Source organism: Macrotis lagotis, chromosome X (assembly GCF_037893015.1).
Source record: "Macrotis lagotis isolate mMagLag1 chromosome X, bilby.v1.9.chrom.fasta, whole genome shotgun sequence".
Taxonomy (NCBI): Eukaryota; Metazoa; Chordata; class Mammalia; order Peramelemorphia; family Peramelidae; genus Macrotis; species Macrotis lagotis.
The window spans coordinates 204,924,800-204,948,199 of record NC_133666.1 but is presented as its reverse complement, the minus strand read 5'-3'; the positions used below and the strand labels follow the sequence as shown (position 1 = coordinate 204,948,199).

Below are 23,400 nucleotides of genomic sequence, written 5' to 3'. Positions count from 1 at the left end.
GAACTCAAATTTAAAAACCATGAACTAGTTTAAAAAATGAGTAAAAATCAGAAAAAATCCTTACTATAGAAAACTACCATGGTGAAAAGGAGGACCAAAACACAATCTCAGAAGAGAATAGTGGAGGCATAGCCAAAATGGTAGCATGAGAAGAACCTTTCCTAAGTGCTCTTTCCAAAATATTTCAAAAATCTTAAAATTTTTGAGAGACAGAACCCACAGAAAGATCCAGTGAGGAAATTCTCCAGCCCAAGATAACTTGGAAAATAGTGGAAGAATTCTGTTCCTTGATGTTAGAGGGGGTGACACCCAGGAAACTTTGGCATCCCAGGAACAGCCCCAGGGCATCCAGGAGCCATGGCTCCTGGAAGCAGAAGCAGCTTCCTGACCTGCACCCCAGGGAGAACCAAGCACAACTTGGAAGATCAGCAGGGAGACCTCTGCCAGAATGAGAGCGAAGCCCAGGCCCTGAGAGTGGTCACAGTAATCAGTGCACTCAGCACAGGTGCAGCACATAGCAAGACCAACAGCCAAGATTCAGGACACGAAAGCAAGCAAGAAGGCAAAGGGAGCTGGCAAACAGGAGCCTCTAGGCAGCTGAGTTCTCAGCCCACTGAAGGTAAGGGAGAGGAAGGAGTCTTCCACGGTTTGTCCCCTGTCCCTAGTACAGGACTCTGGGGCTCTGATGACATTCAAATCCTGATCACAGTCTAGGCTCCCCCATAGAACAGGAACCCCTCCCCACACTGTGACAGAGGGGTATGCTTGTGGTCATTCACAGACCAGGAGAGCAGTCAGAGTCTCACAAACTGAGGTCCTTATGAGGGTGTCCCAATAAAACTCAAAAGCTCAGGAAGCACCCCAAAACCAGGCACAGGCTGGGGAAATGAGTGAGCAGGAAAGAAAGGAACTTGACCATTAACAAATACTTTGTGTATGATCCCAAGGAGAATCAAAATACTCAATCTGAAGATGAGGAAGTACAAGTTTCTGCATCTAAATTCTCCAAGAAAAATGTTGGGCTCAGACTATGACAGAGTTCCAAAAATATTTTGAAAATCCAGTAGGGGAGATAGAAGAAAAATTGGGAAAAGAAATGAGAGATATGCAGGAAAAACATGAAAATGAAGTCAGCAGTTTATTCAAAGAAATCCAAAAAAATGCTGAAGAAAATAACATGTTAAAAAACCATCTTGGGTCAAATGGATAAATAGTTCAAAAAGTTATTGAGGAGAATGCCTTAAAAAACCAGAATTGGTCAGATGGAAAAGGAGATAAGAGGGCAGCTACGTGGCTCAGTGGATAGACCACCGGCCCTGGAGTAAGGAGTACCTGAGTTCAAATCCAGCCTCAAGCATTTAATAATAACCTAGCTGGCCTTGGGTAAGACTTCACTCCATTGCCTTGAAAAACCTAAAAAAGAAAGCTCTCTGATGAAAACAAATTGCTCATTTGTAGAATGGAGTTAAAGGAAGCTGATGACTTTACAAGAAATCAATAAACAATACTTCAACGCCAAAAAAATGAAAAATTAGAATAAAATGTGAAACATCTCACTGAAAAAAAACAGATCTGGAAAATAGATTCATGAAAGGTAATTTAAAAATTATTGGGATACCTGAAAGTCATGATCAGGAAAAGGGCCTTGACCACATTTTTACAAAATCCCTACAGGAAAATTATTCTGATATCCTGGAAGCAGAGGGCAAAATAGAAATTGAGAGAATCTACCCATCTCCCCTAGAAAGAGATTAAAAAAGCCAACCCCCAGGAATATTATAGCTAAGTTCCAGAACTCCCAAGTCAAAGGGAAAATATTACAAGCAACCAGGATGACACAATTCAAATACTGTGGAGCTGCAGTCAAGATCACACAGGTCTTAGCACCAACTACATTAAGGGCTCTTAGGGCTTGAAATATAATATTCTGGAAGGCAAAAGAGCTTGGAATGCAACTGAGAGTCAACTACCCAGCAAAAATGAATATCCTCTTCCAGGGGAAAAGATGGACTTTCAATGAAATGGGAATTTCAAAAGATCAAACTTTCTGTTGAAATGACCAGAGCTGAACAGAAAGTTTGATCTTCAAGCACAGGACACAGGTGAAGCATAGAGAGAGTGGATGAGAATGGTTAAAAGGGACTTAATGATGATGAACTACATGCATTCCTGCATGGAAAAATGATACTGATACTAATCTTATGAACCTTCTCATTTAATAGAGCAGGTAGAAGTAGCTTTTATAGATGAAGCACAAGAGAGAGCTGAATTTGAAGATATAATATATTGTAAAAAGGGAGTCAATAGCTAAAAGGAAAATGTACTGGGAGTAAGAGAAAGGAGAGGTGGAATAGGCTAAGACATTTCCTATAAAAGATATTTTTTTGCAATGAGCTTTTGCAAAGATATGGAAGGGGGAAATGTGAAGGGAGATGAGGCTACCTTCACTCTCATCGTAAATGGCTCAGAGAGGAAACAGAATTTATACTCAATAGAATAAAGACATCTAGAGTAAAAAGGAGATAAGGGGAAGGGGGAAGGGAGAAGGATTTCGGTAATAGAGGAGAGGACAGAATAGGACAGAATAGTCATATATAACACATTTTCTTTTTTACTTTTTGCAAGATGCTGGGATTGGGTGACCTTTCTGGGGCCGTGGGGCCAGGTGGCTGCTGGATCTCTGGGGTGGTATGTGGGCTTGGGGCCTCTTGGCCCCAGGGCTGGTGCTCTGTCTTCTGCAACTCTCAGCTACCCTACAGCATATTTTAGAAGAGGGTCAGAGTGAAAGGAGAGAGAAAAATATAATATATGGTAGTGGGGAGGCATGGATGGAGGGAATTACAATCAACAACAACAACTGTGGAAAAATATGGAAGTAAAGAATTTAATCCAGGGGTCAAATAGGTAGTGCAGTGGATAGAGCACTGGCCCTGGAATCAGTAGTATTTGAGTTCAAATCTGGCCTCAGACATGTAAAAAAAGAAAAATTTGGAGAAGAAATGAGAGAGATACAGGAAAAACATGTGTGGCCTTGAGCAAACCACTTAACCCCATTGCCTCACAAAAACCTAAAAAAAAATGTGATCCACCTGAGACAGAGTTGATGGTATCAGAACACAGATAGAAATACATTTTTTCTCTTTAATTTAATATAATATGGAGGGAAATACAGAGTTAGTAATCATAACTGTGAATGTAAATGCAATTAACTATCTCATAAAATAGAAATGAATACAGAGTGGAATAACAATAAAATCCTGAAGCCATTAAGTGCATGCAGAGTAAAGGTAAAAAGACTAAAGCAGAATATATTATCCTTAAGTTAAAGTTTAAAAAGTAAGCATAGTAATACTGATTTCAGACAAAGCAAAAGCAAAAATAGACCTAATTAATAGTGGTAAAAAAGGAAACAACAACTTCTGAAAAGGTACCATAGAAAATGAGATTTTATATATATATATATATATATATATATATATATATATATATATATATATATATATGTGGATGTATGGGTGGATGTATAAGTGGTATAGCATCCATATTCTTACAGAAGTTAAATGACTTATGGGAAGATATGTTCAGCAAAATTATACTATTGGGGGGACTCATATTCCCTCTCTCAGAATTAGATAAATCTAATCACAAAATAAGAAGAAAATTAAGGAGATGAATAGAATTTTTAAAAAGTTAAGTCATAAGAGATAGCTGGAAAAATTAAATGAGTATAGAAAGGCATATACCTTTTTCTCAGTGCTACATGGCAGCCTCACAAAAATTGATAATGGATAAGGGCATTAAAAACTCATAAGCAAATGTTAAAAGGCAGAAATATAATAGATCATGATGCAATAAAAATTATGTATAATAAACAGCCATGGAAAGATAAACAAAAAAGTAATTGAAAACAAAGTAACAATTTTCAATAATGATTAGAACAATAAATCATAGAAGAATCTCCATCAAGGCAATGACAAGAATGAGATAGCATTCCAAAAACACCTCAATTGATAAAACTAAGAGTTCATTTTATGAAAAAAACTAAAAAAGATAATATATTTTTGGTTAATTTGATTTTAAAAGGAAGAAGAAAATCCGATTACCACTATCAAAAATGAAAAGGGTGAATCCATCATCAATTGAGAGGAAATTGAAATTAAAGCAATAATTTGTAGCTATTTTGATCCAAATATGTATGTAAAATGCTAAACTGAAAAATATGCATGTGCATATGTATGAAAATAAAGGGAAAATAAGGGTACTGAGATAAAAAGGATATATATATATGTGTGTGTGTGTGTGTGTGTGTGTGTGTGTATGTATAAGTATATGTGAATGTATATAATGTATATACATCTATGTCATGTATATATCACCTATATCTGATTGCACAAGAAAGAACTGAACTTAACAATAAGAATAAGATGATGGTCCCATTTTAAAAAGAACCACAGGTAACCCTGGTCTTATTCTCTGTGGACAATATATTGAAAACTTAGACAAGAACTACATCAAATAAGGCATGGAGAGTTTGCAGCAAGTATATATAGTTCACATATGCAATGATGAAAACAAGGATTCCTTATGGAATTAAATAATAACAAATAGATCAATAATGACACTAAATAATCATTTCCAACCTTACCAAAGCATCTCCATCCATTGTCAATCAATATAAAACCTGTAGGGCAGACACATTGGAAACTCCCTAGAGGATTTGTGTTAGAGTCAAAAAGGCAGATGCTGGAATCTTCTTTGCATTTACTTATATCTATAAAATATTAGAAAAAAAGAGATACAAAATTCCCTTTCCTGATGTCAGTTTAATGAATTCTATGTTTTATTAAAATTCTGTTTATTTCCTAAGACATTTAATGCAAGACAAAAATAAAAGAAAAAGTAACAGTAGATAAAACTACATTTGGAATCAGAGCTAATTTGAAATCTTTAGATTCTACTAGCTATATCAACTTAGGCAAATCACTTCATTTCTCTGTGACTCAGCTTTAAAATGGTATATAACACCATCTACCTCAAGGGTTGCTTTTTTTGTGAATATCCAATGAGTTAAGATATATAAAATGGTTTTGCAAATCTCAAAAACTTCTATAGCTTATTATGTTTAAATCCTATTCTTATCTTTAAATAACTTTCTATGCTTTTTTCAAAACTAAAAATGAAATTTCCTTACCATTTTACATTTATGTACATTTATAAATGATATCTGCTACCATATATGCACATATACACAAACATATTTGTATATACCCATTCATATGACATAATAAAGAACCAATTTCAAATTTTAAAAGATGTGATCAAATTCAGTCTCTGACACATACTGTATAGTCTTGGGTAGGTTCTTGTGACCAAAAAATTCTCTAAGACTCTAAATGTAGAAAAATTTCTGACCTACATTGATAGAGGCAGTTTTCTCACCTGGAAATTCAGTTCCAAACCCTAATCCTATGATATTTACATGATGAGGGATGTCTAATCAATCTCAAGAAGCAATCTATTTGAATTTTGAAAAATGTCAAAAACAGATCTTTCAACAGGGGGAAAAAATAGTAAAAACAAGGTTTAGAGAGGCACAAAACAGGAAACAAGCATTATCCCCATTTTTGAATTGAAGAAATTGAAGCAGAGGCTACTAAGATTACCCTGGATGCAGGGCATTGGTGTTCAGTGACTTGCCCAAGGTCACACAGCTAGTTCAGATATAATGAAAGTTTAATGGCTTCCTGATTTAATGATAAATGGAAATTAATTTTATGGGAAAACTGATTTGGTATCCTTCATTCTTGAAAATCAAAATGACATCACTATGTGGAAAGTAAGATGGTATTTGCCTGTGGCTGATCAGATCAAAATGAGCTCAGAAGGTCAAAGCCACAGGCCAAGCACAAAAACGTATACAGAAATATTTGCAGTAAAGTTGTCTAGAAATTCTTACATCTCATGTTTTGAGCAACTGCATTTCGGCTTTACTCATACAGCACAGTACAATCTTTGATGCAAACATGCTATGACTATTTCCAATATCATTGAAGAGATTTCAAAATTCTACAGAGAAACCTCCAGAGTGTCCTAGTATGTTTTTTTGTGACCTCCATGTGGAACACTTTCCTTATGTGATTTCTCACATGTACTTTTGGCATTTGAACAATGGGACCAATCCATTGGAATTGTACTATCTTTAGTAGAATTTGAAGGTTTGGCAGTTCAGTATTTTTATATTGCAGGTGATGCTCAGAATTTTCCTAAGACAATTTAAATGGAAATGATTCAGTTTCCTGGTGCTGTTCATGTTTCACAGGCAAACAATGAAGTGTTCAACACAACATCTCTGTGAACTTCAGTTTGGCAGGTATTCTAAAATTTCTTCTCTCCCACACTTTCTCATTCATGATCTCGGAAACACTGAGCTCCCTCTGGCAATGTGTGTTAATCTAATGTTTGTCCTTCATTTTCAAAGAAGACCAAAACATCAGGAAGGTGATACCATGACAAGCACATGAATTGGATTTCAGTGAGGAGGTTTGGACTAAGGCGCGATTCTCACTTACTCCTCCAGAGCCATCTGGGTCCTGTGACCAGATATGAATCAGGACAACTGCAGATGCCTCCTGATGTGAGGCAATCAGGGTTAAATGACTTCTTCAAGGTGACATAGTGCTGAGTGTCTGAGGCTGGATTTGAACTCCTGTCCTAAATCCAAGGTCAGTGCTCTATCCAATGTGTCACCTAGCTGTACATGTATTAATCATCTATATGTATGACCCTGGAAAGTTAACTGCCAAGGTAAATGAACATTTATCCATAGCATTCACTATTTTTCCATCTTTTATAATCTATAGTTCTACATATGGATAATTTGGTGTTTTATTGATATTTGTTGCTAGGCAAATTTATTCAAGTATGCAGAGAATTGATGGATAGTTTGATAGATTTTGGCCTCAGAGGCTTGAGTGCCCAATCATTGGCAAACCAAAAAATAATCATACTAACTCTCCCTTTAGTTTCATCTTGGCTTATAGCTTTTTCAAATTAAATAATTCAGAGTCAGTGTAGTAGCTGACCTTGATGTCATTTTTTATCCTCATTTTAGGCATTTTTGAAAATCTTATGCAGAAAAGTTATCAGAGCAAGCATGTTTCACTCCTTTGGTTTCTGAGAAAGTGGGAGAGTACTGTCCATTATCCCCAACCTGTACAAATATGCCATCATGAAACTGACAACAATACTGATGAATTTCTCTGGTCACCCAAATTTTGCCATAATTTTCCAGAAGCCCTCATGACTTGTAGTATAGTAACAAAGGCCTTGGTCAGATTGAAAAACATATATATATATGTAAACTGATCTACTCCTGTTATTTCTTCTGCAGTTTTGGGGGCAACAAACATCATGTCAACCATTCTTTGGCTCTTTCTGAAACCACAATGGTTCTCAGGTAGATGACCATCTTCCAGGTAAAGTCTATTAAGGAGGACTGGAAAGAATTTTTGTCAGCAATAATTAAGAGAGAGACTCTCTTGCCCCCTACCCCCCCCCCCCCATGATTTTCACGCAACAAATTATTACATCTGTTACTTTTATAGAGATGGACAATTAAGGCCTTATACCACATAACCTGGAAAATACTTTCTTAGATATTATTTTTTGGTAAAACCTGTAGGGTTCTTATTTTTTTTGTTTAATAGCTCATGAATTTCTTCATCATTTTTGTCAAAAGAATTCATGTTGATGCTTTTATACAGTTGAGTAAACTGTGCCCTACTTCACTGTTATCAACCATTGGCTCAAGTTTTTTCTACGAAGTTAGCAACAAAGTCTTCTCATTCTGAGAAGTGCTCTACTCCATTTTCATTAAGTTTTCTGGTTGTCATTTTGCCCTGGATCCGCTGCTTCTGTTGAATGTGAATATTTAGCTTGGAGAGTATAAGTCTATGATCAATCTGGCACTCTCTGTCACATAAACTTTTGTCATTATCACATCATCTCTGTCTCTTCTTACAATGACAGACTATTAAATACCAATGTTTGCTGCAAGGGTGCATCCATAACTTTTTATTGCACTTAGATAATTGTAAAACATTCTGACCTGTCAGTGAATATTGCTATTTCTGACACCATTCTTCCCAAGGACTATTTGCCATGTCTGGTTATCTATGCCAACTCTTTTATTAAAGAGACTTAATTATAGGCTTGCCTTCTTTTGGCACATTGATAATGAGGGAACCTCCAGATCTTCAAAAAATTTTTCTCTGTCCTCATTGGGGAGACATAGGGTTCACCAAATTGGTATGGAGCTTCCTTGGAAATGTCAACCTTACCATCATGAGCAAGTTCATGCACACAAGCTTCTTTACTATATTATTTTGATTTAAAAATCCAGTGACCAGTACAGAAAAAAAAATGTATATATGGCTCTTCCGTAAGCTGGCCTTCATTTGCCAGTCTTGTTACACTTGGATGTGATACCTGCAAAGGTCCTTCCACAACAAGTACTATTTGTCTTTCAGATCTACTGGACTTCATGTTGTTCTTATGTATGCACATATTCAATGTACCAAAGTGAGTGGAATTATCTTTTCAAAAGTTTCATTTATTTTGTGTGTTTCACCACAAGGAAGGATCTTTGCCAGCTAAGTTAAGCAGGTCAGGATTAACCTACATGAAGCATGCACTTTTTAGGGCACCATTTCTAGTCCCTTCCTTATGGAGGAGTGTGGTTCTTCAAAAAGACTACTCAGAAAACCAATTATGCTTCAGTCCAGGAAGATGATGATCCTAAGTCCTGGGCCACTTGTATGCAAGGTTGTGACAACACCCAATGTATATGCATGTTATTTTATCACTTGTCACCCCATCACATTGAGGTAGGTAAAAAATTTTAAATGGAATGTGTTATGTTTGATTTACACATAAACTAGTTGAAAAAAGTTGTTGGCTTCGCTTTCTTCTGAAGTTGGCAAAGACCATGACAAGACAATATTACTATTGGTGTCTCAAGACTCAGTGGATGGCATGTCTTTGATGTCTAACCAAACTCCAAAATGTGCTCTAAAATGTCTGCTTAAACCACCTTCATGTTATTGGAAGCAATTATTCTCATCTGCCCATTCTACCAGGGCAAGTCTTCACATATTTGGGATAGACACTGCTAACTCAATTTTAGATTTGAGACCCCTTGCTTGCTCACAACCTGGTTTAGACCATCTCCCAAAATGGTTTACACCTATTACTGCTTCTGGAAGCCACAAGTGATATTTGGGTGAATTAAGTGGATACCAAAGGGGAACATTAAAGGCAGATGACCCCAAAAGTGGAAAACAGTACCAAAACAGGTCTAGCCAGCTCTCAGATCAGAATAGTTAGTCTTCTGAACTTGCCCTATACTCCCTTATAGGATAGAAACATGCATGGAAAAGCACTTAATTTTTACAAATAACTATGCAAAGAGAATATACAAGTAGAAAAGGTTTCAGGTAGATTCTAATAGGGAGCCAATACATATTTCAGCTCAACAAAAAAATGATCTTCAGGTTGCAGTGGTAAAGCAGGTGGTGATAGATGTTCTTTAATGTTATTTTCTAAAATAAAATTAGATTTGTTTCTAAAGGTTAAGCCTTTGAAAATGCTAAGGCATTTCTACTTTCTTTTCTGAGTGTTTAGTAAATGTTACTTCTGAAAAGGCAGGATCTCTACCACATATGGACGAAGTTGCCAGGTCATATCTATAAAAGTGTTGCTTCCCTGGACTATGGATACTATTCCCTACATTGCTGGTTCTATTTCCACCACTCTGAGGCAGTAGTAGACATGGTTTGATGTTTGTGTCCTTTCTTTTATTCAGACTATATGCAAATTTTTCTAAAAGTTTAATCAAACATACTACATGTATATTGCTGATTTATGCAAAGATTAAACCATTACTACCTTTTAAAACTGGAAGTTTGTATTGATATGATTTTTAGTTTATTTTCATTAAGTGTGTACCAATTTGTACCAGAAAAAACTTCTTACCAATGCAATTTCCATTTTTCACTTCATAATCTGGAGGACAGATATATTGAAATGATCCTTTCAGATTCTGACAGGCAAGAACTCAGAAGGATAACACATTGAGTATCTTGAGGGGAGAGAGAGACAGAGCAAGAGTGAGAGCAAGAGTGAGAGAGAGAAGAGAAGAGGAGAGAAGAGAAGAGAAGAGAAGAGAAGAGAAGAGAAGAGAAGAGAAGAGAAGAGAAGAGAAGAGAAGAGACAGAGACAGAAAGATAGAGACAGAGACAGACAAGACAGACACAGATAGACACAAGTGGAGACAGAGACAGAAATATAGAGAGATAGAGACATACAGACACAGACAAAGAAAGACAAATAGAGAGACAGAAACAGAGACAGAGGTAGACATTTTAAGTATGTGACAGATATTCCAAAAAGCTGCCAACAAATTTATAGCAACAGAAATTCCACATAGGTTTAATGATATTTTTACTCATCAGATTTAAAAATACACTAGATATATACATTACAAATTTCGTACTTGGTGTTAGGATTCTTTTATTAAATAATTTCCTCTACCTCCTTTCATGGAGTTAGGATCCACATGTTGTGACTATACTATTTTTCTAATATTTCATCTATCTATCTGTCTGTCTGTTTCTGTCTCTTTGTCTTTCCACCCTAATCTTCTAATTATCAAATTCATGATTTAATATAAAAATCTACCAAAATTCATGTGTTCTTAATGATTCACTTCATTTTTTATTTTTTTTTTCAAAAAAAGGACATTTTCTTTATTTTTAGTGAAGGATTTTTCTAGTGTTTATTTTTATGGAATACTTACCAATGCATCTTTTCTCATCAGGAGTAAGGTCATATCCTTCATTACACTTGAAAGAGTCTACTTCATTAAAGCACTGTCCATTTCTGCACACCTGTCCAAAAAAGGAACTGCACTCATTTATATCTGAAAAAAAATAAAAGATAATAATTTTTGTGAACTTTTAGGTGCAAGAAACATTTAGGAATAATTATTTAGAATGTCAAAGTATTAAGAATTTACATGCCATCACCTAAAATACTCAATAAATAAGACTATAATCTAAAATTTTATAGCTAGGAAAGCATGCATTGGTTTCTGGTATTAAAACATCAATCCTTGTCTCTAATATATACTTTTAAGGGCAAAAGAGATCTGTATGGATTTAAATTGAAACTCCAAAATGCAAATTTCACTGATTTATATTTCAGTCTTATTCACCTGGCTATATACTAAAAAAATTACCATTCTTTACTTTGGTAAACCATTTTAAGCCATATGAAAGATAATACTATATAAATCACTCTGGCTTATACATGGAATATATGTATATATATATCTATACATATAGATATATATATATATATATATTTGCTAAATTCACAGTAGATTTGGAAACTAAGAATGTAAAATGTTTTTTTCATAAAGTGTTTATTTTTTGAAGTGTTTTTAAAGAAAAAGTATACCCTTTCATAGTCCTCAGCTAAAATAAGGATGTTGAAAACTATAGAAAATTTAAGAGCTATCTATTCACAAGGTGAATACAGCCTATATTTGAAAATCAAACAGGAATCAAAGGATTTCTGGTCAAGATGATGGAGAGAAGAAAGGCACTGTGACTAAGTGCTCCTCTTTCCCCTCAGAAAGAACATGAGAGAAGCATCTTAATAGAAATTTGATCAACAAAACCCAGAAAGAGAAGCCAGGATAACACCTACCAAGAAGGTCTGTCTCAGGGGTCCATGAGTGAACCTGGAGAGGAGAGGAGAGGATCTGAAAGACTTCCTTAAATAAATCAGGAAGGAGTTTAAAAATCAATTGGAAAAAATTGTGAAAAGAAACTCAAGAGAAAATTAACATCATGAAACAAGAAAACAAATCCTTGGAAAATACAATTGGACAAATACAAAATGAGAATAACACTCTCAGATCATCAATTGGGCAAATGCAAAAAGGAAATGGTTCTCTCAAAACTACATTTTGGCAAATTGAAAAGTCTTTCAAAAACAGAATAGACCAACTGGAAAAGGAGTTGCAAAAGATAAATGAAGAAAAATCTTCTCTGAAAAAAGAATGGAATTGGCAGAAACAAATGACTTCATGAGATAACAAGATTGTGTTAAACAAAATCAAAAGATTGAAAAAATAGAAAAAATGCAAAATATCTCATCAGAAAACTCACTGACCTTGAGAACCAATCAAGAAGGGGGAATCTGAGAATTATTGGCCTTACTGAGAACACTGAAGAGGAAAAAAAAGCCTGGACATAATATTACAGGATTTAGTAATGGAAAATTGTCCTGATGTCATGGAACCAGAGGGCAAAATAGCTATTTAAAGAATACATCAATCCCCTCCAGAAAGAGATCCTAAGGAAAACACCAAGGAATGTTCTGGCCAAATTCCAGATAAAAGAAAAAAATCCTGCAAGCAGCCAGAAAGAAAAAAAAAATTAAATACCAAGGAGCCACAGTAAGGATTACACAGGACCTGGCCACAACAACAGTAAGGGATTGAAGGGCCTGGAATGAGATATTCTGTAGAGCAAGGAATGCAGTCAAAAATCTACTATCCACCAAAGCTGAGCCTTCTCTTTCAGGGGAAAGGATGGACATTTAATGAAATAGAAGACTTACAACTTTTCCTGATGAAAAGACCAGAGCTAAATGGAAAATTTTGACTTCAAACAGGAGGCTCAAGAGACATGTGAAAAGGTTTAAAAAAGGGGGGTGGGTATTGGAAAAAAAACTGCTATCCAATAAGATGAAACTGGTTATATACCCACTTGGGAAAAAGAGTCTCATAACTCGTGAGAATTGTAACTCTAATAGAGAGAATATATTTAGCCAGAAGTGATGGATAGTCACAAATTTTCTGTAACTCAGAATGCTTTAGAAACAACACCTCCTTAAAAAGGGGGACAGTAAGGAGATGGGAGGATGGAAGAGACTGAATGGGGTAAATCTCTTTATTATATCAAGAGGAACAAAAAACCTATTGTAATGGAATGGAATAGGGGAGGAGATCAGAACAGCCTGAATATGCATCTCAACAGACTTGGCTTAAAGTTAACTTAAGACACTCAGTTAAGTTAAGAAACTAATCTTACCTTTCCAGCATTAAAAGGGGAAAAGGGCAGGGGTGGACAGGGAGGGGAGAAAAAGGGGAACTAACAGAAGGAAGGGAATAAAAGGTAAAGTGAAAGGGGAAAGAAAGTGGAGGGGGGGATGATATAAGAAGGCAAACACACTGAAGATAGCAGTATTCAGAAACAAAACACTGGGGAATATGGACAAAGGAGAAAAAGTGAAAAAAATACAAACAGAAGTAAGATAGCATGAAGGACAATACAGAGTAATTATAACTTTGAATGTGAATGGGATGAACTTTCCCTTAAAATATAAGCAGATAGCAGAGTGGATTAAAACCAGAATCCTACAATATGATGCTTACAAGAAACTCATTTGAAGCAAAGAGATACATATAGAGTAAAGGTAAATGGTTGGAGCAAAATGTGTCTTGCTTCAGCTGAAATGAATTAAGCAGGGATAGCAATCCTTATCTCAAAGCAGTTTCAAAAATAGATAGCATTAATAAAAGAGATAAGGAAGGAAACTATATCCTCCAAAAAGGTACTATAAACAGTAAAGTAATTTCAATACTAAATATGTACATACCTAATGGGAAAACATCCAGATTCTTAGAGGAGAAGTTGAAAGAGCTAGAGAAAGACATAGAAAGCAAAACCCTACAAGTGGGAGACCTCAACCTCCCACTCTCAGATTTAGATAAATTGAATCATTAAACAAACAAGAAATAAGTTAAGAAGGTAAATAGATTTTTAGAAAACCTAGATATGATAGACCAATGGAGGAAAATGAATGGGGGCGGAAAGGACTTTATAATAAACTTTTAAAATACTTTTCTTCTGCCGTACATGGCACTTACACAAAAATTGACCATGTACTAGGGACATAAAAAGCTAATGAATTGCAGAAAGGCAGAAATAGTAAATACATCTTTCTCAGATCATAATGCAATAAAAATCATATGCAATACTGTGCCATGGAGATATAGACTCAGAACTAATTGGAAACTAAATAACCTCATTTTAAAGAATGAGTGGATCAAGCAACAAATTTTAGAAAGAATTAATTATTTCATCCTAGATAATTACAATAATGACACAACATACCAAAACCTATGGGATACACTCAAGGCAGCTGTCAGGGGATATATTAAATCTTTAGATGCTTACATGAATAAATTAAAGAAAGAAGAAAACAATGAATTAAATATGCAACTAAAAATTAACTATGGAACTAATAAATAATTCCAAAAGCTGGTTTTATGAGAAAAAAAGCAATAAAATTGATAAGAGCTCTGGTCACTTTGATTAAAAACAAGAAAGAAGAAAACCAAATTGCTAATATCATAAATGAAAAAGGTGAACTTATCACCAATGAGGAGAAAACTAAAGTAATAATTCAGAATTGCTTTGCCCATATCTATGCCAAGGAATTTGACAATCTAAATGAAATGGACAAATATTTACAAAAATATGTTGCCCAAATTGAATGAAGGGTAAATTAAAAACTTAAATAACCCTATCTCAGAAAACGAAATTCAACAAGCCATTATTGAACTCCCTAAGAAAAAATATCTAGGGCCAGATGGATTCACAAGTGAATTCTATCAAACATTTAAGGAACAATTGGTTCCAATTCTATATAAACTCTTTGGAAAAACAGGTGAAGATAGAAGTTTGCTTAACTCTTTCTATGACACCAATATAGTGCTGATATATTAACCTGGAAGAGTTAAAACAGATAAAGAAAATTATGGACCCATCTCCCTGATCAATATAGGTGCAAAAATCTTAGCAAAACGATTACAAGATATCACTAGGATAATACATTGTGATCAAATAGGATTTATCCCAGAAATTCAGGGTTGGTTCAATATTAGGAATTGTTACTATAATTAATTATATCAATAACATGCCTATCAGAAATCATATGATCATATCAATAAATGCTGAAAAACTTTTTGCCAAAATATTGCACCCCATTCTTAATAAAAACACTAGAAAGTATAGGAACAAATGATTTATTCCTTGGAATAATAAGCAGTATCTATCTGAAACCATCAACAAGCATTATATGCAATGGGGATAGGCTTGAGGCATTCCCAATAAAATCAGGGGTGAACCAACGATATCACCACTACTATTCATTATCATACTAGAAATGTTTAAGCTCAGCAATAAGAGAAGAAAATGAAATTGAAAGGAATTAGAATAGGTAAAGAGGAGACAAAACTCTCACTCTTTGCAAATGACATGATGGAATACCTAGAGAATCCAAAAAAGTCATCTAAAAAGCAACTAGAAATAATTGGCAACTTTAGCAAAGTGCAAGATATAAAATAAACCCTCATAAATCCTCAACATTTCTATATATGACTAGCAAGATACAGTAGAAAGAACTAGAAAGAGAAATTCCATTCAAAGTAACGTCAGACAAAATAAAATACCTGTGAGACCAAGGCAAACTCAAAAACTTTTTGAAAACAATTTCAAAACTTTTCTCACACAAATAAAATTAGATTTAAATACCTGGGAAAACATCAACTGTTCATGGATAGGTTGAACTAAAAGGGGAAAAATGACAATTCGACCAAAACTAAACTACTTGTTTACCACCCTACCAATCAAAATTCCAAAAAACTACTTTAATGAGTTAGAAAAAGTTGTAAGTAAATTTATAAGGAGAAATAAAAAGTCAAGAATTTCCAGGAATTCAATAAAAACAATGCAAAAGAAGGCAGCTTAGCCTTACCAGATCTAAAATTATATTATAAAGCATCAGTCCTCAAAACTATTTGGTACTGGCTAAGAAACAGAGTGGTGGATCAGTTAGACTAGGTGCATTAGCAGGAAATGATTACAATAATCTGCTGTTTGATAAACCCAAAAAGTCCAGCTATTTGGATAAAAACTCTCTCTCTTCAATAAAAACTGTTGGGAAAATTGGAAAATAGTGTGGAAGAAATTTAGATTAGACCAACACCTCACACCCTATACCAAGATAAGATCCAAATGGATACAGGATCTAGTCATAAAAAACAATATTGTAAGCAAACTAGAGGATCAAGGAGTAGTTTACCTGCCAGATCTATGGAAAGGGAAACAATTTATGACCAAGGAAGAGATAGAGAACATTATTCAAAATAAACTAGGTAATTTTGACTACATTAAGTTAAAAATTTTTTGCATAGACAAAACCACCGTAACCAGCATCAAAAGAACTGTAGTAAATTGAGAAACAATTTTTATAAACTAGTATTTCATATTTTCAAAATATACAGAGAACTGAGTCAAATTTTCAAAAAAACAAGCCATCCCCCAACTGACAAATGGTCAAAGGATATGCAAAGGCAATTTACACGGCTGAGGAAATCAAAGTAATCATAGTCATAAAAAAAATTGTTCTAAATCATTACTTATTAGAGAAATGCAAATTAAAGCATATCTGAGATACCACCTCATACCTCTCAGACTAGCCAATATGACCAAAAAGGACAATGATTAATTTTGGAATGGATGCAGGAAATCTGGGACACTAATACATTTTTGGTGGTGCTGCAAACTCATCTAACCTTTCTGGGAAGCAATTTGGGATTATGCCCAAAGGGCAACAAAAATTTCCATACCCTTTGACCCAGAAATACCACTATTTGATCTATACCCTGAAGAGATTATGCAAAAGGGTAAAAACATCATTTGTACAAAAATATTTATAGCAGCCCTGTTTGTGGTGGCAAAAAATTGGAAATTAAGTGAATGTACTCCAAATTGGGGAATGACCTAACAAACTGTGGTATATGTATGTCATAGAACAATATTATTCTATTAGAAACCATGAGGGATGGGAATTCAGGGAAGCCTGGAAGTTTTGCATGAACTGATTCTGAGTGAGATGAGCAGAACCAGAAAACATTGTACACCCTAACAGCAACATGGGGGTGGTGATCAACCTTGATGGACTTGCTCATTCCATTAGTGCAACAATAAGGGACAATTGTGGACTATCTTCAATGGAGAATACCATCTGTATCCAGAGAAAGAATTATGGACTTTGATCAAAGACTAAAGACTATTACTGTCAAATTAGAAAACAAAAACATTATATTATTATGTAATTTTACTATCTCATACTTTATTTTTCTTCTTGAAGGATATGATTTCTCTGTCATCACATTCAACTGAGATTAATGTATAACATGGAACCAATGTAAATACTAATGGAATGCCTTCTGTGGGGGGTGGGGAGGGAAGCAAGAATGGGGGAAAAATTGTAAAACTCAAATAAAATATTTCTTTAAAAAATGAATCAAAGGATTATCGATACAGGGATATATATATATTATGGAAAGTTCTCTCCCCCACCATAGATGAAAAAACTAAGGACCAGAGATATTGCAATGAAGAAGCAAAGTCCGAGAAACCCTAAACATCAAATAACTAATAAGTGTCTGAAACACAATTTGAATCCAGATCTTCCTAACTCCTCATGCAGCACTCTGTCACTTCTAACACTAATTCTTAAATCATTTTCTGGGGACACTTCAAGGATCCATGAAATAATTATTTTTATAAATATACCAAAAAGCCTTAGAGAATCCCGACATAAGCATAAGGTTTTCACTGGTTAATACATGGGTGAGGCATAGCTCTTCCTAGGCTATATACAAAATTTCTTAAAGTTTAAATGTATTATTTTTCTTTGAAAACCAATTTCCTTAAGTAACAAATTAAAAGAGCATTCACTGATTATAGTTGTATAAAAAGGGTCACAATTGTATGCAGAGGAATAAATGGATAAAAAATAAAGATACATGGAAGATGTGACTGAGTTCAAATTGCATCTCTTACCCTACCTGTGAAATCTTGAGCATTTAACTTCCATGAGATTCTCTTTCCTCATCTGTAAATTGGGGGTTGCAAAAGACTCACTCTGAGATTCCTTCAATCTCTAATTTTAGAATCTTAGGATCTAATGTTTTGACTGAATTTATTGGTGATAAAGTAGTCATCTTGAATTGCCTTTTCATTTAATTTCTTTCCTAGTTGATAGGAGAGGTTGGTGCAATTTGTTTTTGATTGCTTATCCATAGCCTTTCATATGTTTTTGTTGGCATGTTATCTCCCCTCATCAGATTATTTTCTCCTTAAAGTCACATTACCTCTTTTTTCTATGGCCAGAAGAAGTTAGCACGGTGTCTGATATAGAGTATGATTTTATAAATGTTCATTAATTATGATTGTTCTAAACTTATTTTATTCATATAATATAAAAACATTTGTGTTGATTTATAGTTGTTTCTTCCCTTAATTTAATTTTTATTAAGCATACAACAATGAAATGATTGAAAAAAAGGTAAATTTAAATACTTACCCAGACAATCACTATCATCAATAAGTTCAACCTCTGGGTAACACAGGCAGTTATAGGATCCAACTGTGTTTTTGCATATTCCATTGCCACATAGATGATGCTCACATTCATCAACATCTACAAAGAATATTTATATAAGCTTTTCTCCATGTCAAACATAGTAATAACATTAACAAACTTTATCTATGAATCAATTTGCTTTAGTATAAAATTTTTCACATATGAGATTGAGGAAAAGTTAACATTGAATCATTGAAAACTTAGAATTATAGAATTTAGTAAAATTATTCTTTTTGGAATATAAGATAGCTAAAACTATGGTAACAAATATTTTTAATGAATTTGAGTTAAGAAGTGTAAAAAAAGCTATGTGAAATTAGCATAAAATTTACTTAATAGAGATTAATGGCATTTCACTGATCTCCAAATTAAAATGGTCACTTTTATAAATTAGAATGATTAAATTCAAAAAATAATACTATTAATGAATAATCACAATACAGTTGTTTCCATTAAACTTGTCAAGGAATCTAAATAGAGTCAATGCTGATCTTTGGTGAAAACCATAGCACTTTATGTTCTAGTTTCCATTAAATTATAATGAATGAAAGCAAAACCATTTATTCTTTTGATACTTAAAAACAGTTACCAAAAAGTATCAATTTCTCTGATCTTTAATTTTTTCTCCTGTAAAATCGGAATAAAAATACCTCTAACAATTGACTCACTAGAGTGGAGGAAAACTGAACCATAATGTAAAACACTACAAATTTCTACCTCTATCTTTTTAAAAATATAAGTTATGTTCTTGATATAGACTTCCCTTGTAACCACACATTCTGCATCTATATTCCTTCACCTCTCTTCCAATGTGAGAATGCTCTTTTCATCATTTGTTCACTGGGATCAAATTGGTCATTGCATTTATTTCTTTAGTTGCCTTTTAATAAAAATTCAGGGTTACTTTAAACTATGACCTTTTCTTCACCTCACACATGCAATTTGTTGCCAGATCTGACATCATCTTTTGCCTAGATTATTGCAATAGCCTAGTTGGTCTCCCCACTCCAAACTATTCTTTAAACTGATGCCAGAATGCTTTTCCTTAAAGCACAAATGTGACCATGCCGTTTCCTTATATTACCAATTGTTTCCTATTGCCTTTAGGATAAAATGTCAGACACTGAAGATGACTTCAACATCATTCTCTACATCCTGAGCCATCATTACTCATCTTGACTTTTGTCTTGTCATGGGAATTTGATGACTTAAGAAGAAAGAGTGAGTCCAACAACTTGTACAACTTTGCCTCATTTAAATCCAATGCACAGAAGTCATTGATACTCTTTGAAAATGAAGGATGAAGAACAGGGATAGAATATTAAACCCCAATACTTACCTTTCCAAGGTCCATACAACCTGACTCCAACCTTCTGTAGCTATCTCTTAGCTCTGGGCATTTTTTCTTGTCCTTCATGCCTGGAATATTCTCCTCCTTCCTGCTCTGACTATTGAACTCTCTATGTTACATACTAAAATCTTATCTTTTACTGGAAATCTCCAATTCTTCTTAATTCTAGTGCCTTACTTCCATCAATTATTTCCTATTTACCCTATATCTTTTGCTTTGTATATATTTCTTTGCAAGGTGCCTTCTTCATGAGATCGTTAGTTGCCTCTTTTTCAATTTGCTAGCATTTAATTCAATGACAGTATATTGAATGAATGTTTGATCTCACCTAGGTCCTTGTCATGAGGTAGTACATTAAAGGTGAAAAAAATTTTTATAAATCACATTTATGGGCAGGTGGGTGCTGCAGAGTACCAGCCCCAGTTGTCAGGAGTACCTGAGTTCAAATCTGGCCTCAGACACTTAATAATTACCTGGCTGTGTGGCCTTGGGCAAGGCACTTAACCCCATTGCCTTGTAAAAACTAAAATAAACATAAATAAATGAATGAATGAAAAACAAATGAATGAATGAATGAATGAATGAATCACATTTATGCATTTTTAAGAGTTTTTTTCTGTCATAAGTAATGATACTTTCACTAGATAATACTGGAAAAAATTAGAAAAAAATGTATTACTTCCTCAGGATATATTTAAGTTACTTGAGGGGAAAAAAAAGATATAATCCTTTATAGCCCCACCCTAATTCCCCCATTATAGGTCTATTAGTATGAACTTATGCCACTAATAGGATCTCAATAATTGCCCGAAAAAGCTGTTAAGTGCTTGCTATAACAAGGCACTAAGCTAAGGAATGGAGATAACAATGCAATTAAGAAAGACAAATCCTGACCTTGAGAACCTACAGTAATGGAGGAATCAATACATATGTACTAGTGGTCAGGAAGAGTGTGAGAGAAGTGAGAGGGAATGAGAATTAGTGTCACCAGGAAATGATTACATATCCTTTTAGGAATGAAGCTAGAACTAGAAAGAGGGTTAGTTGGAGTGAGACAGTAGTGACATGGCAAAGAGTTGGTCAGAAAAAGAAAATGAACAAATGAATTTCTTGATGTTCTTGACATAGTGGTATAATAGAAATCTGGGTTTGACTGTATCTGATAATGGGGATAATAATGCTCATACTGTCCACTACAATATTCTAATAAAAGGGCTTTGAAATCCCTAACATTATATAAATGTGAATCCTATTTTCTATAATTTCAGTTGAAATTATACTGCTCTTAATATTATTAAAAATGCCCAGAAACCTATGCCTAAGATTCCTGAGAACAGCTTAATAAAATATTTTCAGCTTTCAGGAAATTTATCTCAAGGCAGTTAGATAGTACAGTGGATAGAGCACTGGCCCTGGAGTCAGGAAGACACGAATTTCCATTAGACCTCAGACATTTAATTGCCTAGCTGTGTGACCTTGGGCAAGTCACTTAAAAAAAACTCCATTGCTTTAAGTAAAAATTTTTAAAAAGAAATTACCTCACCTATGAGGCATATTACAAGCATTCATACATAATGAAAGACAAAATTTTCTCCAGTTTAATTATTTTTGAAAATTTGTAAGAATTCTAAAATTATTTCTCACTCAGGCACATGAATTGATCCTGTGATGCTTTAAAGTCACTGTGACAGACACATTGATAACTTCCTTGTAAATCCATACATAAGCCATGACTAGAGACACTGGGAATTTCCAAATATTCATTGCAATCTAAAACAAAATGTAAAATACTATATTATGTTCCACAATTTATTTGGCTCCAAGTCTATGCTACTTCTTTTAAGCTATCTACTACCACAAAAAATACTATTATGAATATATTGGCATATATTTTGTGTTAACATTGACTATTTCTATCTTTTACTGCATATGAGGTGAAACCTTAGAATTTTTTTGAATTGAACTATCTCTTTTAATTAGTGGTTTGGAAAAATCTTTCATATGGTTGTTAAAAGCTTGTAATAGAAAATAGATTTTAACAACATTTTTATCACTTATATTTCCCTTGTGTTCCTACCTCATGACCCTTTCTAACAAAGAAATTTTAGAAATGAACATAAAGTATAGGAAAAACCAGTGAGCAAAAAAAAAATATGAAATATTTCATCATCACTATAAGAAATAGTTGAGTGGTGTTCTCATGTTTCTTTTTTTGTTTTTGCAAGGCAAATGGAGTTAAGTGGCTTGCCCAAGGCCACACAGCTAGGTAATTATTAAGTGTCTGAGGCCAGATTTAAGCTCAGGTACTCCTGACTCTAGGGCCAGTGCTCCATCCACTGTGCCACCTAGCTGCCCCCCTCTTTTTCTGAGGTAAGCTTAGTTTATTCAAATTTTACAACTCAATGTTCTTTCTATTCCACTGTGTTTATTTTTATTTGCATTGTAATCATTTTGGATATTGTTCTGGCTGTGCTTATGTCACTTTGCAACAGTTCATGTCTTTAAATACATCAGAGTCTAGCATGTTCATTATTTCCTTTAGAAAAATTTCATTACATTCACTATTTTAACTCCCTAATCAATGAGGATTTCATTATCTAGTACTTTGCTACCATAAAAGGCATTTTGATACAGATGAAACCTTTATCAATGAACACCTTGAAGTATATGCCTATATAGTAGCATCTCCGAGTCCAAAACTATGGACAAAGCAAATAAAATGTAATTCTAAATTGCTTTCCAAGATGACTGAAACATTTCACAGCTCCACTAACAAACATTAGTTTGTCTCTTTCCAAAGTCCCTCCATCTCTGACCTGTCTTTTGTTAGTGAAAATCTCATTGTTTTTAATGAAAAGATTGACTTAAAATGTTTGGCTTTAAATGATTTACATGGAACATTTTGTCATGCTTGTTAATATTTTAAGATTCTTATTTGAAAATTATTAATTTTAAAATGATTTATTTTAAAGTAACAAATTGGGCCTACACATTCAGTCCAATTTCACACACACGCACACACACACACACACACAAAATTTAAAATCTAAAATTTCAAAGATTCAGATAATTGTATTATTCAATACTTAAACACTTTAAACAAAATATAATAATATTAAATAATAAACTAGTAGTATGGCAAATAGAAACTTAGCCTTTTTAGAAGACTAGAAATCAGAGATAGAGAAGAAGATTCCATTATACAAAAATCCTAAAGATTAGCATTTAAAAATTCCCTCTCTTTCCATAAGAACTTGAGGAAATTCTGAATAACTATGCTAATCTTAACAATTAATGTACAATAATGGGTAACTAGAGAACCTATGATTCACAAACTAGGAACGTGCATTTCAAAAAAAAGCTATAGTTGGAAGGTTAGGTTAAGTAACAATATTATATGGTGAGTTGTATAGTTTGATTCCTATTGCAGTCAATAGATTACTGTACTGAGAGTCAGAAGATGAGAGTTCAGTTATGCC

General features: G+C 34.0%; 1 protein-coding gene across 10 annotated transcripts in view; it reads right to left on the bottom strand.

Annotated features, from left to right (window-relative positions):
- Positions 1–23,400, bottom strand: part of LOC141499840 (fibrillin-2-like) — a 151,071-nt gene that overhangs the window by 59,686 nt on the left and 67,985 nt on the right. For 8 of the 10 annotated variants that reach the window (XM_074202606.1, XM_074202610.1, XM_074202614.1 and 5 more), the window contains 4 exons: positions 21,566–21,691; positions 18,511–18,627; positions 10,856–10,978; positions 4,646–4,771 (listed from right to left, as the gene is read on the bottom strand). In XM_074202606.1, coding sequence (XP_074058707.1) covers positions 4,646–4,771; positions 10,856–10,978; positions 18,511–18,627; positions 21,566–21,691 — 492 coding nt within the window. The remainder of the gene's footprint in view (positions 1–4,645; positions 4,772–10,855; positions 10,979–18,510; positions 18,628–21,565; positions 21,692–23,400) is intronic. The other 2 variants (XM_074202609.1, XM_074202612.1) reach the window with 1 other exon arrangement.